Raw genomic sequence first — 18,216 nt, 5'->3', positions numbered from 1 at the left:
TTAACATCACTAGTCAAAATCTAGGCAGCTGGGCTCAGATCATGGAATGACATAATATTAGCTTTCATTTATGTGTTTATTAAATGACTAATAATACGATCTTCACAACATTTTATACATATGGACACTAGAAGCTTAAAAAATTTATATAGTACAGTAAACCTCAGGTCTCACATTCTATTGGTCAGTGAATATTTTGTCCTCTCTTCAGTCACAAAACAAAATATAATAAATAGGAAATGAAGCTCCTGCTTGCTGTGAAAGAAATAAACAATTTGAAATATGCAATTGTATACATGTTTCTAATTGACCTTTTACTTCATTCATCAAGTCTAAATAGACAGCATAATCCCCTCCAATGAGAGTAGAGTTGAATGCTTTATATTAATAGACATAAATTCAATTATGAAAGAGTCCCTCATTTTCAGATGTCAGGATAAAATATCCGTAACTTCTTACATTCTCCAAATAAAATTTCATATGATCTGACAAGATTATATTGTAAAATTCAACCATTTTAAATGATTTCTGCAATTAAAATAGATTCATTTTCCTTGAAATCCAGAAGCAACAGTGAAGCTGGAGATATTAATACAAGATGGGGGCCAAAAAACCCTGGCTATGCCACCTTGCAGACTGAACCATCTTTTGAGTAGACAAGGTCCTGCCAATGGCTAGGGTTTCCTCCTCCTGCAGTCCCCTAGCAAATGCAGTTTCCCCCTCCTCACCATGTGCAAACACACACACACACACACACACACACGTACCACTCTCCTCCTTCCAGCCCTATGGCTGCTCCAGTAAGAGATTCAGATCTGAAAAAGAAATTTTGATAATTTTGCAAATGAAAAAACTGAGACTCAAAGTTGAAATGAGTAGTACACGATGATTACCTGCTGACAGGAGCCCCGGTTACCCAACTTAGCCCAGTGCCCTTTCCACTGCCCCTCTCAGCCTGCAAAAACCACAGAGGGCAAAGCCAGAAAGATGGAAAGGCACCCATGCAGCTCACCGCTTGCCTCAGGGAGACCATCTTCACAGGGGCTTCTCAAAAGACCTCCCTAGGGTGGGTTTTGTTTATTTTCGGAGAACAAAACAACTTTTTCAATGTTTCAGTGGAGAGATCTGTGAAATGTGATGTAAGGAACCATAGACGCCAGTAAAATTTTGACCCAAAGACCCGATAATCTGAGTTTTAAGATTTGGGGATTTGATCGGGGAAAAAAAATTTGTATATATGTAACACCTAACATCTCTCTCTCTCTACACACACACAGGCACACACACACACACACACACACGTATATGTCTTGAATTAGGTTATGCAGCAGTATATTGTAGTGAAAAAAACAGGGTCTTGGCCAGGTGCCATGGATCCTGCCTATAATCCCAGCACTTTGAGAGGCTGAGGCAGGAGGATTGCTTGAGCCAGGAATTTGAGACCAGTCGGGGCAACATAGTGAGACCCCTGTCTCTACACAAAATGAAAAATTTAGCTGAATATAATGGTGCACACTTGTAGTCCCAGCTGCATGGGAGGCTGAGGGGGGAGGATAACTTGTGCCTGGGAGTTGAGGCTGCAGTGAGCCATGACAGAGCCACTATACTCCAGCCTGGGCAACAGAGTGATACCCTCATCTAAAAAAAAAAAAAAAAAAAAAAAAAAAAAAATGGAGGGTCCTCTAAAGGTTGATTGGTTTTTTGTTGTTGTTGTTTTGTTTGTTTTTATTTTTTACCCTACTACTTATTAGCTGAGTAACCTTGAGCAAGTTTCTTAATCTCCCCAAATTAATTTCCTCATCTGTAAAGTGGGTGTCAATTTTGTTTAGAGAAAGATGGAGAATGAGACAGAGACAGAGAGACAAAAAGAGTAAAGAGTAAGAGGGATTTGGGGGCGTATGGCAGCTCTCAGAACATGAAAGTTCACAACGCCTGGAACGAAATTATCATTCAAATGGCTGTTCATGGAATGAAAAGTCTGCTTCTTCAGCTGGGTCAGCTCCTAGAAATATGCCTCCTTTGCTTTGGAGATACAGACAGAATGATCCCTAAGGCTCTAGCCCATACAAAAAAGGTGCAAGACCACTCAGGCCCTAAAATTGTGTCTTGTGTTTGAAAATGTTTGACACAGTGGTCTCGGACTCTAAGGACAGAATACCCTCTGAGTGCACCCCAAAGACTTTATCTGGATGCCTAGATGGCGCCCAGAATAATAATGAAGGTAACATTCAAGTGTCTCCTTCCCACTCTGATCCCCAAGAATGAAATACGTAATCTTCCTTTGTGTGTTCACAGCACACTCTAACTCATACATTTATTGCACTGTATTTTAGCTGCCTACTCCCTTGTCTGTCTTGCCAAGTAGACTGTGAATTCCACAATCATTTAAGTGCTATCCCCACTTTCTAACACACAATGGAGACTCAATATATATTTTTGATTTTTTGAAAAATCAAACACCTCTTTAAAGCATCTACCACTGTTGGCCCTAAAATCAGCCTAAGGTATGGATATTGCCCAGCACTCCCAACCCCAAGATTGCCTCCCCACTTCCAACTCCCCTTGAAATGAAGTAAATACTCTAGTTCCAGCATTTTGGCCTCTTACATATCGCTCAGGATGTTTCTCATAGTTAATCCACTTAATAAATTGTGTTCAAAAACAGGATCTCATGTACTAGGCCCAATGGCAGGGGTACAGCAATGAATCCACCATGGTCCCTCTTGGAGAAGCTCACAAAATAAAGCGAGCTGGGATGAAGGCTCTGACTTTCAGAGAGGCCACTAGCCATTAGCCAAAATATTTCTGGATTAGTATCGTATCATCAACTTGACTCCTTGACTCTTTAAAATGTGGCTTTAGAACCTGGTACATAGTGTACACTCAATACACATTTGTTGGATAAGGAAGTGAGTGGGATAGGATGAAAATTTCAGTGAGCTTTTATTGTTCTAGGCTGTTCGATATAGGAGATAAGCAGCTAATGTTATCAAATCCTGTTTTTTTTTTTTTTTTTTTTTTTTGAGTCAGAGTCTCACTCTGCGCCATAGGCTGGAGTGCAGTGGCACAATCTCAGCTCACTGCAACCTCCACCTCCTGGTTTCAAGCAATTATCCTGTCTTAGCGTCCCGAATAGCTGGGATTACAGGTGTGCACCATCACACCCAGCTAATTTTGTATTTTTAGTAGGGACAGGGTTTCACCACGTTGGCCATGCTGGTCTTGAACTCCTGACCTCAGGTGATCCGCCCACCTTGGCCTCCAAAAGTGCTGGGATTACAGGTGTGAGCCGCTGCACCTCACCCCAAATCCTTTATTTAATTAATTTTGGCTTTTGGCACCCAATGAGCTGATACATCCACTATAGGAATGTATTAACACTTCAAAAGATCTCTAAGGACAGATAACACTTCTTAGAAACATTTCTTGTGTCTAATTAGGTGAGGTAGGCTTTTCCAATACCACAGCTAAACATGTTGCCCTTGCCTTCAGATAACTCTGGGAGACCTTCCATCCTATCAAACACTGACTAACTAACCTTCCAAATCTGCCAGTCACTAGAAGGCTTCCTGCTTCTGAACTATCTTTGGCTCCAGGGAGTAGTACCCTGCTAGATTCTTTAATCTCCCTTACTGATCATCTAAACTTATTTTCTTTTACACTTGTGTGTGGTTTATTTGCACAGTTGCGGGAAGAGATCTTGTCTTTATAAATTCCCACAGGACTAGGCACACAGCACGTGTTTCATAAGTACGTTTTTAAAAATGTGTCTTCCATGTATAGCCCTGCCCTGCAGGGAAGCGTCGGGTAGCTGGCAAAAGCGGTGCCCAATCCTAGGGAACTTTCAACTGAGGCTTGGGGAGAAGGACGGGCACCCTCCCATCATGAGAATCGTAAGGTAGGACTGGAGAAAAAGGTCAGAGCACATCTCTCATGTACTCTAGAACTCTCCAGACAGCTCTCACTTTCTTTGTCCCCATCTTCTGCAGGGGACTTAGAGCGTTCTCAGGGACGGCAGGAAATAAGACAAACAGGGAAAAGGAAATCACAGAGCACGACTTAAATATGGCAGATGAGATGCTAGACTGGAATCTCTTTGGCTCAAAATAAATGCATACATAAATGACAGTGATTGTAAGCCTGACAGCACTTCACCACTCTCTAAAGTCTCCTGACAGTGGGACCTCAAGCAGGGGACTGGAAGGTCAATTTGTTTGGTACCAACTCTGACTCAAAAAGATTATTCTCCTATGAGGTGAAGGAGAAGAAAAAAAGAAGGGCAGTGACATTTTCCAGCCACTACACCCAGAGGGTAACCCAGATGTTGGTGGGATGGGTGGGACTCATCAAACCCACGCTTTCCCCCAAGGTTGCTAAGACAGAAACATCCTGTCAGTCTTCGGGTTGAATCAACCCCACAACTACCCGCTCTAAGGAGACTGTGACAGCAGGAAAGGTCATGACACACCCGGGTCTGGACACGCTGTCCCTGAGGCCTGGGCCGGGGCGCCCCCCGCGGAGCCGCTCTCCACAAATGAGAGCCTCAGGTCCCGAGATGATGAGATGCGGGGCCGCTGCTCAGCCAATCAGGCGCCAGGCTCGGCCAGGGGGAGGAGATGGGAGGAGAGGCTGGGGGCGATGGAGACGCGGATACATCAACAGAAGTTTCTCACCTAGGAATGCGAGGGGCGCTCGCGCATCTCCTGCACATCTCCACCTCTGCGCAGGAGGAAAGCCCCAAAGCTGCTCTCTCCACCTCTCCTACAGCTCCCTGCAAACGAGGGCGAAGCTGCTGAGAGCCCCTATGACTGCTGGCTTTTAATGTTGTATGCAAGGAGGAAGAGGGCGAGGGATAACTTGGTACTGGACAACTGACCTGCGGCCCGAAGGGCCTCTGGGGAGGGGGTGCAAAAGAGGAGCGGCTGGTCTCGGGGACTCCATGCGGGGGCCATGGACAGGGCGGCGCTCCTGGGACTGGCCCGCCTGTGCGCGCTGTGGGCAGCCTTGCTCGTGCTGTTCCCCTACGGAGCCCAAGGAAACTGGATGTGAGTATGAAGGTAGCAGGGACGCATCGGGTAGGTGACAAAAGGGGTGCCCAATCCTAGGGAACTTTCAACTGAGGCTGGGGGAGAAGGGCGGGGACCCTCGGACGAGTGACCTAATTTTTCGGAAAACATCTGGGATTGGGGAGCGGCTTACTCTGCGGGCGGCCGTGTCTTACAGGTGGTTGGGCATTGCCTCCTTCGGGGTTCCAGAGAAGCTGGGCTGCGCCAATTTGCCGCTGAACAGCCGCCAGAAGGAGCTGTGCAAGAGGAAGCCGTACCTGCTGCCGAGCATCCGAGAGGGCGCCCGGCTGGGCATTCAGGAGTGCAGGAGTCAGTTCAGACACGAGAGATGGAACTGCATGATCACCGCTGCTGCCACCACCGCCCCGATGGGCGCCAGCCCCCTCTTTGGCTACGAGCTGAGCAGCGGTGAGTCCTGGGACCTTAGGGGTTGTTGGGGGACGGAAGGCGACAACTCCTCCACCGGTGCCTCCAAATAAAGTAAATAGTGCTATATGGTCCTGTAGCTCTCTAAGTTCCAAAAGAGGCCCTTTAGTGCACGGGGATTGAGAGCTACAGAGGCCAGACCTGGGGAGCAGGTGCGAGCTTGGAGGGAGGTGACTCCCCAGGTCCAGAGCGGAGCGCTCGGGGCTGGAGCTCTTCCTCTTTCCTGCGGTGCCCCGCCAGAGTCGGAAAAAAACCTCTAATTCTCCTAGCCCGCCGACCCCCTCGGACCCCGTAGCGCCCCCCTACGTGGGTGACCAGCTGGAGAAACATGATGTCGGCAGCGGGGAATGCGGCTGCCGCATCTGCTTTGATTTAACCAACTCCGCTGCGCACCAAGTCCTGGACAAGTGGCTAATTGCAGCGAAGCCCCACCTTTATTGGCTCCTATGAGCACCGAGTTGACAGAATAATGGTGATTTTTAAAGCGACTGTCCGTGACCACCCAACGTGCGGCTAACCTGAGCAGGACCACTTGTGCGCTCCTCGTTTCTTTGGCCTTTCTATCTCTTCCCTCCTCGGCGCACTCCCGCGGCGCGGGAAGCTGCAGGAAAACAAAGTTCTACTTCCACGTGCGTAGTGACTTGGTATGGATAAAGGTACAGGGAGCCAGGATTGTTCCTGGAATATCAGCAGATCCAAAGAATGTTCGGACTGGGGCGCTGAAAGATGCGCTGTCGTTTTTCATGTTCATTTCCGTTCCCCCTCCGCCTTTGACCCTTCTCCACGGAGTCCCTGCGCGCACCCCCGCCGAGCTGCGCACCTCCCCCGCGGCGTTTTGGCCGTCACGCCCTTCCGAAGGAGCCCTGGCCCCCGTAGAGAGAGAGAGAGAAAAAAAAAAGAGAGAGAGAGAAAGAGAAAGAAATAAAGAGAAAATAGATGTGTTCTTCACAGTTGCTGAAATGCATCAGCTGTTGAAAAGGTTTATTGGACAACGGGCATGAAACTGTTTCTACTCCAAACTAAACATCTGGAAAGAAAAAAAAAAAGTCGCCTGCTGATTCCCTTCTAGTCCACTTTATTAATATTTAAATGGACTTTAATTTTCAAAGATTTTAGCTCAAACTCTACTGCAGGTGTGCTAAATGCATAATTTTCAATATGCAGTATTTTTAATAGAATTATGTTTTTGCTAGTGATATTTTAATTATCTTACCTTTCGTTGCCTTAAGACTGTAAGAGGACTAGCTAATACTATATAAAATATTTAACCGTTTCATGTTAATGTGAGATTAATCTTTAATGTGAAAGTATACCGCACCGTTTACTAATTGCTTTGGTCTTTCCTTAGTTTAATTTTCATTCTGACACGTATTATTTATGCAGATAAATCACACCAAAATGTTCAGCTTGTGTTCTGTGAGAGCACATTTTAAATTTGAAAAGAAGAGTAGTCTAGTTTTCTTTGGGTGTTGTATTACCGTTTACAGTATCTGTGCAAAGAATTTTTAATTCAGCATGTATTACTGAGCTATGACTGTCAACTATGCACTAAACTGGGTGCAAACATACATTTCAAATTTAAAAAATAAAGAGATGATTTTAAGGTAAAGGGATAATGTATGACCATGTAGAATATGACAATCTGTTCAAGTGGAATACTGAAAATTAATATTGCTTTTTAAGAGACTAGAACAAGAGCAAATCTTCCTTTCTAAATGTGTACTCGTTAAAGCATCCATTGTAAGCAACTGAAAAATTACTTGTTTAGTAAGATGATGAGTAGGAGGCTTTGTTCTGAACATAAACAGAGAGTTGCCTGGGTCTCTAATTTAGCAATTTATATTTTTTCTAGGCACCAAAGAGACAGCATTTATTTATGCTGTGATGGCTGCAGGCCTGGTGCATTCTGTGACCAGGTCATGCAGTGCAGGCAACATGACAGAGTGTTCCTGTGACACCACCTTGCAGAATGGCGGCTCAGCAAGTGAAGGATGGCACTGGGGGGGCTGCTCCGATGATGTCCAGTATGGCATGTGGTTCAGCAGAAAGTTCCTAGATTTCCCCATCAGAAACACCACGGGTAAAGAAAACAAAGTACTATTAGCAATGAACCTACATAACAATGAAGCTGGAAGGCAGGTATGTATTAGAAAATGGAATAATCAAAATTCGGTGCTTTTAGGTAAATAACTAGGATTACACATCCGGATGAAACTGTCCACATGACTTAAAAACCAAACACTGGCAGCCCTCAAGTGGGATCCTGAAATTAATATTGTTTTTAAAAGACTACAGCAGTAGAAAATTATCCTTTCTAAATATATATGCATTAAAGCATCCATAGTAAGCAATTGAAAAATTCCTTCTCTGGTAAGAGGATGAATAGGAGGCTTTGATTAGAATAAATAAATATGCATGTGTGTGTGTGTTTGTGTGTGTGTGTGTGTATATATTCACATTTGCATATATATTACATATGTGTATTTTATATATATATATATATATATATATTTTTTTTTTTTTTTTACTCTTTAATGAATATGTACTAACCACAATTTTGGTTCTCTGATATGGGTTAAACCGTGTTATAGGATGTGTTTGTGGTTGTATACTGTGTATCTCTAAAACTTTAATTATAATATAATAGATGCACAATGCCTGTAGGGTTCGTTGGTTCTACCTCCTTAGTCGTGGAGCCAGAATAGGGTCATGTATGCCTTTCTAATAGGACTGAGTCAAATTTCATTTTCCCCAAGTTGAAATTTTATTATGTTTTAAAAAATCTACTTTTTAGTAGATGGCAATGGCTCCTAACCATGTTGTCAGTTTTGTACTTACCTTTTTCTAGAAAACATTCTTAGGGAATACGTACCTTTAACTAATATTTTTTGTAAAGGAAAGTTTTTTATTTTAAGGGAAATAGTTATTTTATTATAAAGCAATGTAGGTTAATTTTTAAAATTCATAAATACTCCTAAGCATAAAGAAGCTATAGATACATTAAATCTATAGATACTTTAAAATATCGGTATCTTAAAGATACAGAGGAGGTACATTTGAAGAACTGCTACGTAATTGACATCTTTTATGAATTCTACATTTTTATACTGTTTTCTTAAAATGCATCATTCTTGTAGCTAAATTCGACTTATACATATTCACGTTAGTGAATATTGACACAATAAAGTTTGAGTTCTACAACGTAATTGACCTAGTTGGCAATTCATAGTGACTTTTCTAAAAGAGTCTAAATCTTTTATATGAATATATATTTTCTATGTTGTAATAAACTTTTTCAGGACAGGAATATTAGCACGTATCATATATTTTTGTAAATATTCAATAACCTATAAAGGTCCAAAAGTAATTATTGCAATTTGCCACATTCTTCTGAAATAAATAAAACAAGTTGCCATATCTCTTAGGAATCTTAAAAGTGTATGTTGCATTTGTTTTCCATTTTTGGAAAGTGAATAAATAGAACCTATTTAGAATAGTTACAAGTTACCTCCAGTTTTCTTTACTTAGTCCATTTAAAATACAAAAACAGAAAAGTCAGTAAATATATCACCGTAAGACTTCAAATTCAAATTTGAATTTTAATTCAATTTAAATATTTAATTCAAAATATCAAAATAGAAAGTAGGAATGTCAGTAAATAGCTATGTAACCTTTTCGTATGTTTGTTTATAAAAATTTTAAAGTTACTTTATTTCACTAGAATAACTCTTGCCCAACACCATGGTTATGCACATGTCTCTTACTCTTAAGGTTTTACATTTAAAAAAAAATGAGTGAGACGTTGCTTCAATATAAATATTATACAGTAAGGGAATTTTTATTATTTCTAGAATATTAATTTTAAAAATATGTTCTTAAAACTCTGGAGTTAAAATTAGAGATAAGATTATTCAAATTAATATATTTTTAAAGCAAGGAAACAAATACATGAGTGTTTGTTATCAATAGACCTTAAATCTCCTTTAGCCATTCTTTAAGTAAATTTGGTAGAGATTTTTAATAAACTAGAAATTTAGAACACAAAACTCATGTTGTGATTGATTCTCTTAAATAAAATCATCTCGGGACCTATAAAAAACCCTAAAGCATTCTAAAATATATTTTTATTGTAACATTCGGCAGCTATTTGGTTTTATTTTATACTGTGTGTTTTTCAAATTAGGTAGTAATATTCCTCTCTGTAACTGTTAATGTTAATCTTAAACTATTATTTATATTCTGATTTTATTAAAAACACACTTCCTATTCACCATTAATTTTAATCCATTTTTGCTGGCAAAAATAGTTTTCTAACATTACCTAGGTTCTTGCTATTATTCTAACTAGCTTGAAAACAATTCAATTTATGCATATACGTACATTTTATGTAAATTTCTGAGTTTTCTCTACTGAATCATTTTTTCACATTGTTCATTTTTGGTTCATATTGTTTCACGTTTAGATGAAATCTTAAAATATTAGAAAACATTTACCTGGTTATTTGGTAGGTACTATGCTGGTGTTTTTGTTGTTGTTTTTATTTTCTCATGAGGTATTATAATTCCACATAGTTTTGTATTTTTCTTTCTGTTGGTGGCAAAAACAAACAAACAAACAAAAAAACAAAAAAACACCGTAAAAGAAGTTTCCTGGTTATTGTCTAACATGGACGAGCAATCAAGTCAGTTTTTTCAACACTGGCAATTAGGATTTTAATCTGATAGGCATATTCTTCTGAGTAAAATCCAGGTCTGTATTCAATTGAGTTGATTTTCTTAGCCTCAAAATCACAAACTCAAAATGTAGGAAAGCATTCAGAGAAATGTGGGTACTGGCGCTTAGTAGTACTGTGAGCAGGATAGATGATTTTCTAACCGCTAACCTTAAATACTCTGATTCCCACTTGGTTTCTGACACCATTCCTAAAGTTATGACTCCAAGAATAATGTTGCCGAATGGTGATTGGCTAACAGAATGATGTGATGTCTTCCAGGGGCAGAACTTCTGGGAATAATGTGACTTGGAATATTTATGGGTATTTCTTTTGGTGTGCTTAAAATATTTCCATTCTTCCCATGTCCACCTCATAAACTTTTAAGTTTCTCTACCCCATAATTTGTTTTATGATGAGTAACTCAACAAAGTGGGAAGGGCGCAATCCCAAATTTTCATTGACCTATTCCAAGAATATTTATAAGTAGTTGAACGACACATAGTGTTTTGCTTTTCAGTAGGTTCGAATATATTTTTGGACAGAAAGGGACAAAATGGGTCAGAGGAACAGGAATCCTACGTACACCCATCCAACCTCATGTCGCAGTTTTTATAAAAACTTAGATCATCTGATAGTTGAGAAAATGAAATGTTAGTCACAAAACGTTCCACAACAATTTTCTGGCCATTTTTGTAAAATTCAGACAAAGTAATTTACTGAAAAACAATCACCAACTGCCACATTACCTCTGAGTCAAAATTGTGGAACCAATCAGTTCTTAAACCACTTCTCAAGCGGTTTCTGTGTTTACATAAAGTATTAATGATGCATCTTTCCTATTTCACTTCATTAGAAATTTATCAAACCAAAACTTACACAAGGAATCCAGTAGATTAAATGCTACCCTCCTGATTGCTCTGACATAGTTTAAAAATATTCCACCAAAATGTGCACATCTGTTTGCAATAGTTAACAAAACATTCCTCTGTTAATATCGTTATAAACCTTAACAACTCAACTAGAGTAGAGAAAGGAATTTTCTCATAACCACACAGCACTCATTCCTTTGCTATTCTCTTATGTTCCTGTTAGCAGAAAATGATGGTGATATCGCTGTAATTCAGAATGGCTATTTAACATTAATTAAGAATCCTGGAGGAAAATCTCCAGAATACACTTTTTGGGGGAACATTCGTGCAATTTCCTTAAATATACTTGCATTTTCCACTTTTACTTTTCCTTATTCTACTAAAATTATCCTGATGCATATAAATACCTTATATTATTTATCACCAGCTTTACTCATGTAAGACAAACGTCTTAACCAGACTTTATTTTTCTGTAAAATTGAAATAATAAGTAACTGCTTATTAACTAGCTACTATGTGCAACAAATTTCTTCCTCTAAAACTGAATCAGATAAAATATTTATTAAAATGTGCTCTGAGAAGCAGAATTCTAATTCTGTAGAATTAAACTTTGTGTATGTGTGTGTGTTTATCTGTCCTTGAATTTTGCATTTCATCATTTCTGCGTGGTGATTACATTGCTTTATTCTAATTCCAGATTGTCCAAGTTCTTTCCTTGGAGTATTATGGGGGTATAATATTTTAAATTCCAGGTCAGGTTATTGATATTTTTTTCCTTGAAGTTCATTTATCTTTCTGTCCTAAAATACAGGTAGATAGATAGATAGATAGATAGATAGATAGATAGATAGATATACCTATAAATATTCTAAGAATATGTATATACCTCTATAGATGTTCAAAGATACAAAAATAATATATATCATATATAATAAAGATATTATTTCTTTTATTATGTTTATTGTTAGGGACACCTATAATTCAAAGGTAATAGAATAAAACTCTTTAAATTGTCATCACTGAAAAATCATAAATTCCATGTATGTATTCAAAAAGGCTGATATTCTAGGAGAGAAACCTTTCCGTAATTTCAATACAAATTCAGCAGGTGATGTAATTGAATGTGAAAATCAGTCTCTCTTTTGATCCTTCATCATGATGTAGTGCGTAACTTTCATAGAATAACACTATTGTGGATGAGGCTAAAGCTAAGGAATTGAAAAAGAGAGCCCAGCCGGCTCAAAACAATACCATTAACCTCTTAGCAGTGACACGTGTTTAAGAAGGTGGTTTTTATTACTCCCTCTTGATTCAACAGAGGATGAGATAAAACTGTTCAAGTGAGCTGGACCAATTATTCAATAAGTATTTGATGAGCATCTACTGTGTCCCTCATGCTGTACAAATTGGCAACATCTTACATGATGTCTGAAGTGACTAATAAAAGAAAAAGTTGGCTCCTCAGTTATGATCCAGGGGAGAAACAGCTTTAAATCACTAAGTGATGATTGTAAAGAAGGCTGATCAACTTAAACATGGAAACATACATTGTTATGTTTTTAGTGTTCTTTGGACAATTATGTTTTGTTATTACCCAGCACTGATTAAGATTTTCCTCATAACCTTTGGGAGCTTAAAATTTGAACAAAGGTAGGCAGATCACATTTATCTGAACATTTTATTGCCCAGAAATATTTTAAAGAATTGAGGGTTTTGTGAATATGAAATGCCATAAATTTAAAGAAACACGCCTCTGTGTCATACTTTATAAATTGCTGTCATACAATCGCAGGACACCTTTTGCCCTGGGTTAAGAAGAAATAGATACATCTATTGGTTTCTTAGTTTTCTAAGAAACTAAGAAAACTAAGCTTTCTTAGTTTAAAAAAAAGCTTATGTGCACTACTAAGAAATATCAAGCATTGCATAAATCAATACCATATGCTCTTATTTAAGGTTGCAAATGTTATTATTTGTGTGTAATATTGTCTCATTAGATAGTTCAGACATTTTTAAACTTTGTTTGAAAACATAATATTCTGCAAACAGGTCAATGTCAGCTTTGGTACAAAATAGCAAAGTGTAGACCCCTGTCATTTTATTGTTTTGATAAGAATTGTAAGTGGAATTTAAACTGTGAGGTTTTTCCTTTCTTTGGTGAGATTACATACATAATTTCCAAGTTATCGAATGGATGGATCCATCTTTCATTTTGCCCAGCATGTTGACAGAACGTCAACTCCACAGCTAGCCCTGACGATTTATTAATCTGTTCTGCCATCGTCTGGGGATTGAAGGAAGCTATGCTGGCTAGCCTGGTATGTAAGAGATTAGAGCCCCAAACTTTTGAAATCTCTATATTGTTTTTGCACCCTTAGCCTTACTGGAAATGTTTATCTCAACTCTAACTGTACCTTCTTTTTCAGAGAAAGGGGCTTTTATTTAGACCATAGTGTGTGCCAGGCATTGGACTATTACAAATCTATGTAGTTTCATTTAATTTCTTAGTCTGTTTCAACTGAACTTAGCACTTATAATTGAAAAAATTACATAAACATTATCCCCTTTTCCATGCTAGGATAGTGCTACTGATTCATCAAGGATAGGGCATGTGTTTTGAATTAATTTTCCAGAAAAGGAGAATTTGCTGGGGGAAGCCACCATACTGTAGCTCCTTCTCCTTTTGACCACCTAAACCGGATTTGTCATAGTTTCTCATGTGGCCTGGAACCAGGGGATAGCATAGTTCACCACCTCCACCCCTCCCTTTGTATGTAACTGACTTTCATAGTGATCAAACTTGAGAACTCTCAATTGAATCAATAGGTCTCATCCCTGGATGCTCATTAAAATAATCTCAGCAGCTTTGTGAAAGTCCCATGGCCTGGACACCCCACCCCCAGCCCAACCAATGAAATCAGAATCTGAGAGGTTTCAGCATTGGTTATTTGTAAAGTTCCATGATGTTTCTATGCACCGTGAGAGCTGAGGGTAACTTCTCTCTCAGTGCTTTACAAATTTTAATGACAATCTTGTTAAAGTGCAGCTTTTGGTTCTGTAGGTCTGGAGTGGGGCCTGAGAGTCTGCATTTCTCACAAGTGGTGCTGGTGTTGCTGGTCCCTGAGCTGTATTCTGAGTAACAAGGTGTCGAATGGTATCAGGAACATACAGGCACACACGAGCATCCTACCACATTCAAAATTAGAACGGGGATTAGAAATAGAAGTCATTTCCTTTTGTTATCGCAGATAATCTCCAATAATATTAGTCTGGTCCACTACTTTAAGTACAGCTTGGAAAGGTTTGCTCTGAAGGGTCAAGAAATTTGGACAAAACATTTGGGACAAAAACAAAAGGACAAAACATTTGAAACCTACGCAATTTTAAAGATCATTTATGTTCAAAACCATCATTTTTATTCAAGAGGAAATAGAGCCAGAAAGTTAAGTGATTAGATTAACTGTGCTTCTGTTGTTGAGTAAAACACTTTATGATTGATAGTTGAACACGATTACTGTTGGTTTCAGGCTGTCGCCAAGTTGATGTCAGTAGACTGCCGCTGCCACGGAGTTTCCGGCTCCTGTGCTGTGAAAACATGCTGGAAAACCATGTCTTCTTTTGAAAAGATTGGCCATTTGTTGAAGGATAAATATGAAAACAGTATCCAAATATCAGACAAAATAAAGAGGAAAATGCGCAGGAGAGAAAAAGATCAGAGGAAAATACCAATCCACAAGGATGATCTGCTCTATGTTAATAAGTCTCCCAACTACTGTGTAGAAGATAAGAAACTGGGAATCCCAGGGACACAAGGCAGAGAATGCAACCGTACATCAGACGGTGCAGATGGCTGCAACCTCCTCTGCTGTGGCCGAGGTTACAACACCCACGTGGTCCGGCACGTGGAGAGGTGTGAGTGTAAGTTCGTCTGGTGCTGCTATGTCCGTTGCAGGAGGTGTGAAAGCATGACTGATGTCCACACTTGCAAGTAACCACTCCATCCAGCCTTGGACAAGATGCCTCAGCAATACACAATGGCATTGCAACCAGAAGGGTGCCCCTCCCTGTGCAGCTAGTAAAGTTGACTTTTGCAGTGGAATCCCCAGAACCTTGGACCTCTCTGAGAGTTTCCCTTACCTGATCGACATATTTTCCTTTATCTGATCAACCCATCGATCGTGTGGATTTCTTGGGATTCTAATGTTGAAAAGGTTTATATTCACCTTTTGGTGATTTGGGGAATATATATTGACATACGAGGAAAATAATCTGTTTCCTAAGCAAGAAATAACAGGAAAGATCCCTCATGCCAGGAGCCCTGCCACACTCAGGATAAGATCCTTGAATATGGAACTTAGTTACAGGACTCAATAATGGTGGGTAAACATTAGTCATTTTTAAAAGACACCTCTTATAGCAATAAGGAGACATTAACCTGAATCGCATTTATTCTCTCAGTATTTTAATTGAAGAAATCATACTGCTTGTGCGTAGACAGAAGATGTTGAAAAGTTAACGTAAGCATTGGGTGCTGACTTACCCTTTCATGCACTTCCAAGAAAGGATTCCAAAAACAGAATCTTCTTAAGTGATACAATATCCCTAAAAAAATGGTCGTTACAGATGTTTAGTGACAAAGAATCAATATGTATAAAGTAAAGTGAATGATTTAGATTTTAAGTGCCTTTTCACTGGGAGAATCTGGAAAACCCTCCATAAGGTATATAGCAATCTTTGATCTTTAGATTCATACTTTTATCACAGACCAGTTTCAACTGTTAAAAACCCACCTCTGAGATACTAGGGGGGAGGATCCTGAAACGTGGGAAAAGTAGAGGTAAAAAGTGAGGTAAAAATACAATTTCATACATTGTAAAGAAAAGCACCCTTTAAATGTATAAAGACTGTGTTTTGTATAGTATTTTGTTTAAAGGTTTCGATTTTGTAAATACAGTACTTAAGTTATATGATCTATATTACAACATTTATTGACAAAGCCCAAGAACTAAGGCAGTATAATTATCTCATAAATAAGATTAGCTTCTTTTTTTTCTCATACTACTAACGCTATTTTTTTGGACATCGAAGAGAATTTAACTTAGCAGTTAGTTATATGGATGTGTATTTCTTGCTAAAATGACAGTTTTATATGTTGTAGATTAAAATATGTCGCAAAATATCAAAAATTGTGTTATTTCAGCAGTAAGGTTAATTGAATTCTCTTTTCACATTAGTTATGCTTAACTCATAAGGTTATTATAATAAATTATATTAGTAAAAGTCTTAACTGGAAAAATCGAAATCAGAGTAGTGATCAGTTTGATTTGATATCCTGGATATTTATTATATTTTATGTAATGCTGCATTTCTATTTGAGTGTTGAGTGGTCTTTCTTGTTTTAATATTCATGCATGTATATTCATCATATTTTACAAGATTCCTGGTAAAAATTACAGGGCTCTATTTAAGGTTGTATTTTAATGTAAATGCTTATGTTTTTTATGAATTGTTAAATATTTCAGTATTATATAGAAAAAATAATTTTCTAAATTCAGAATGGACAAAGAGAATATTCGTTTTCTTATTAATAAGATAAAGAAATGTTTCCCTGCCCTACCGTCTTCATTCTGTTTCTCTTTAATTTTATTCACTGAGACAGAGAAACAATTTTTGAAAAAGAGCAAACCCATGGAAAATGTCTCAGGTCTAACATTAAAATCAAGACTAAGCATTTAACTGTGATTGTAAAGTTTGACAAAGTTATTATTTACTAAATGAGAGGCACAGAAATGGCAAATGTTCGAATATAGTGCATATTTAAAAGTGGTTTTCCAGTCTTTAGTATCCATTGAATAGAATAATCTGAAAATAGACACTCTCTCCTGCCTGTTTTTTCAAAGTAAATCTATTTTAACTTCTTTGAACATAATCACCCATTTTAAAAAAACAGAAGACTGTAGTGTCTATTAACAACTAATTTCTTCTATTAATTAGAAAACCTTTCATAATTACCTTATCAACTGACTGTGAGAATCAGGCAGCCTCTAATTTACAAACACTTGATTACTGTTCAGCCATTCCTTTAAAACAGTGATGCTAATTCTGGCACCTCTCTCTGGGATGCCTAAGCAAAAACTCCTAACTCCAAACCTGTATCTTTGGGTTCTTCTTTTCTTCTCACCTTTGGTATCACCATGGAAGCCATCCTTATATTTCTCACCTGTCTTTTTCATTTTCTTTTTTTTAGACAGTCTCATTCTGTTACCCAGGCTGGAGTGCAGTGGCCTGATCTCGGCTCACTGCAACATCTGCCTTCTGGGTTCAAGCAATACTCCCGCTTCAGCCTCCCAAGTAGCTGGGATTACAGGCATGTGCCACCATGACTAGCTAATTTTTGTATTTTTAGTAGAAACGGAGTTTCACCATGTTGGCCTGGCTGGTCTGAAACTCTTGACCTCAAGTGATCTACCCACCCTGGCCTCCCAAAGTGTTGGGATTACAGGTGTGAGCTACCGTGCCCGGCCATCACCTGTCTTATTGGCTGACAGCCTGCTCTTAGCCCATTTCCATCCCACTCCCAGCCATGGTAGAGGTAGCACCATGGTGCTCCTGGGAACACAATTCTTGGACCCAGAGTCTCCTATCTAGTCTAAACCACATTGCCCTGCATTCACTAGGGCCCCTTATGTTGCAAGTAATGGAAAACTCAACCCAGACTGATTTAAACATTAAATGTGTTGACTCAGTAACTAAAAACTCCAAATTTGTGACTGGTTCAGGGGAAGCTTGATCCATAAGCTCACACCATGTTCCCTGGGCTCAGGTCTCTCTATCTCTTTAGGCTGGCTACTAGCCAAGTCTTCTAATTCAGGGTCTACGCAGTGCTGTGTCCCAACCTCTTCCAAACTCTCCCAGCATCTCCCGGCTCTCTACTTTTCTTAGCAACATGTCTGCCATGCTTCCAGACCTCACATTCTCCTACCTATCACTCATTCTAAGGAAAGAGGGGTCCCATCCTCAAGAAAGAGAGGTTCTTTCCTGGTTTGCTCACACAGATGGAAAGAAAACCTTTTCCTTCTCAGAGGGTTCAGCAAAGGTCTTCTGAGTCTCAATGGTTCTAATTGATTAAATGTGCCTCTCT

General features: G+C 39.0%; 1 protein-coding gene across 1 annotated transcript; it reads left to right on the top strand.

The window, feature by feature from the left end:
- The first annotated feature begins 4,828 nt into the window (after positions 1 to 4,828).
- On the top strand, positions 4,829 to 16,817 carry WNT16 (Wnt family member 16). Its single transcript, XM_050784807.1, has 4 exons — positions 4,829 to 5,045; positions 5,106 to 5,474; positions 7,345 to 7,631; positions 14,603 to 16,817. Exons 1-4 carry the CDS (start codon positions 4,829 to 4,831, stop codon positions 15,065 to 15,067), a joined length of 1,338 nt encoding a protein of 445 aa, XP_050640764.1. The 3' UTR covers positions 15,068 to 16,817.
- Positions 16,818 to 18,216: the final 1,399 nt, after the last annotated feature.

Source organism: Macaca thibetana, chromosome 3, assembly GCF_024542745.1.
Source record: "Macaca thibetana thibetana isolate TM-01 chromosome 3, ASM2454274v1, whole genome shotgun sequence".
Lineage (NCBI taxonomy): Eukaryota > Metazoa > Chordata > Mammalia > Primates > Cercopithecidae > Macaca > Macaca thibetana.
This window is presented reverse-complemented; position numbering and strand designations above follow the sequence as displayed.

Coding starts and splice junctions, on each gene's coding strand:
- WNT16 (XM_050784807.1), top strand. CDS start 4,829: ATGCAAGGAGGAAGAGGGCGAGGGATAACTTGGTACTGGACAACTGAC. Junction 5,475..7,344: donor TGGCTACGAGCTGAGCAGCG/GTGAGTCCTGGG, acceptor TATTTTTTCTAG/GCACCAAAGAGACAGCATTT. Junction 7,632..14,602: donor ACAATGAAGCTGGAAGGCAG/GTATGTATTAGA, acceptor TGTTGGTTTCAG/GCTGTCGCCAAGTTGATGTC.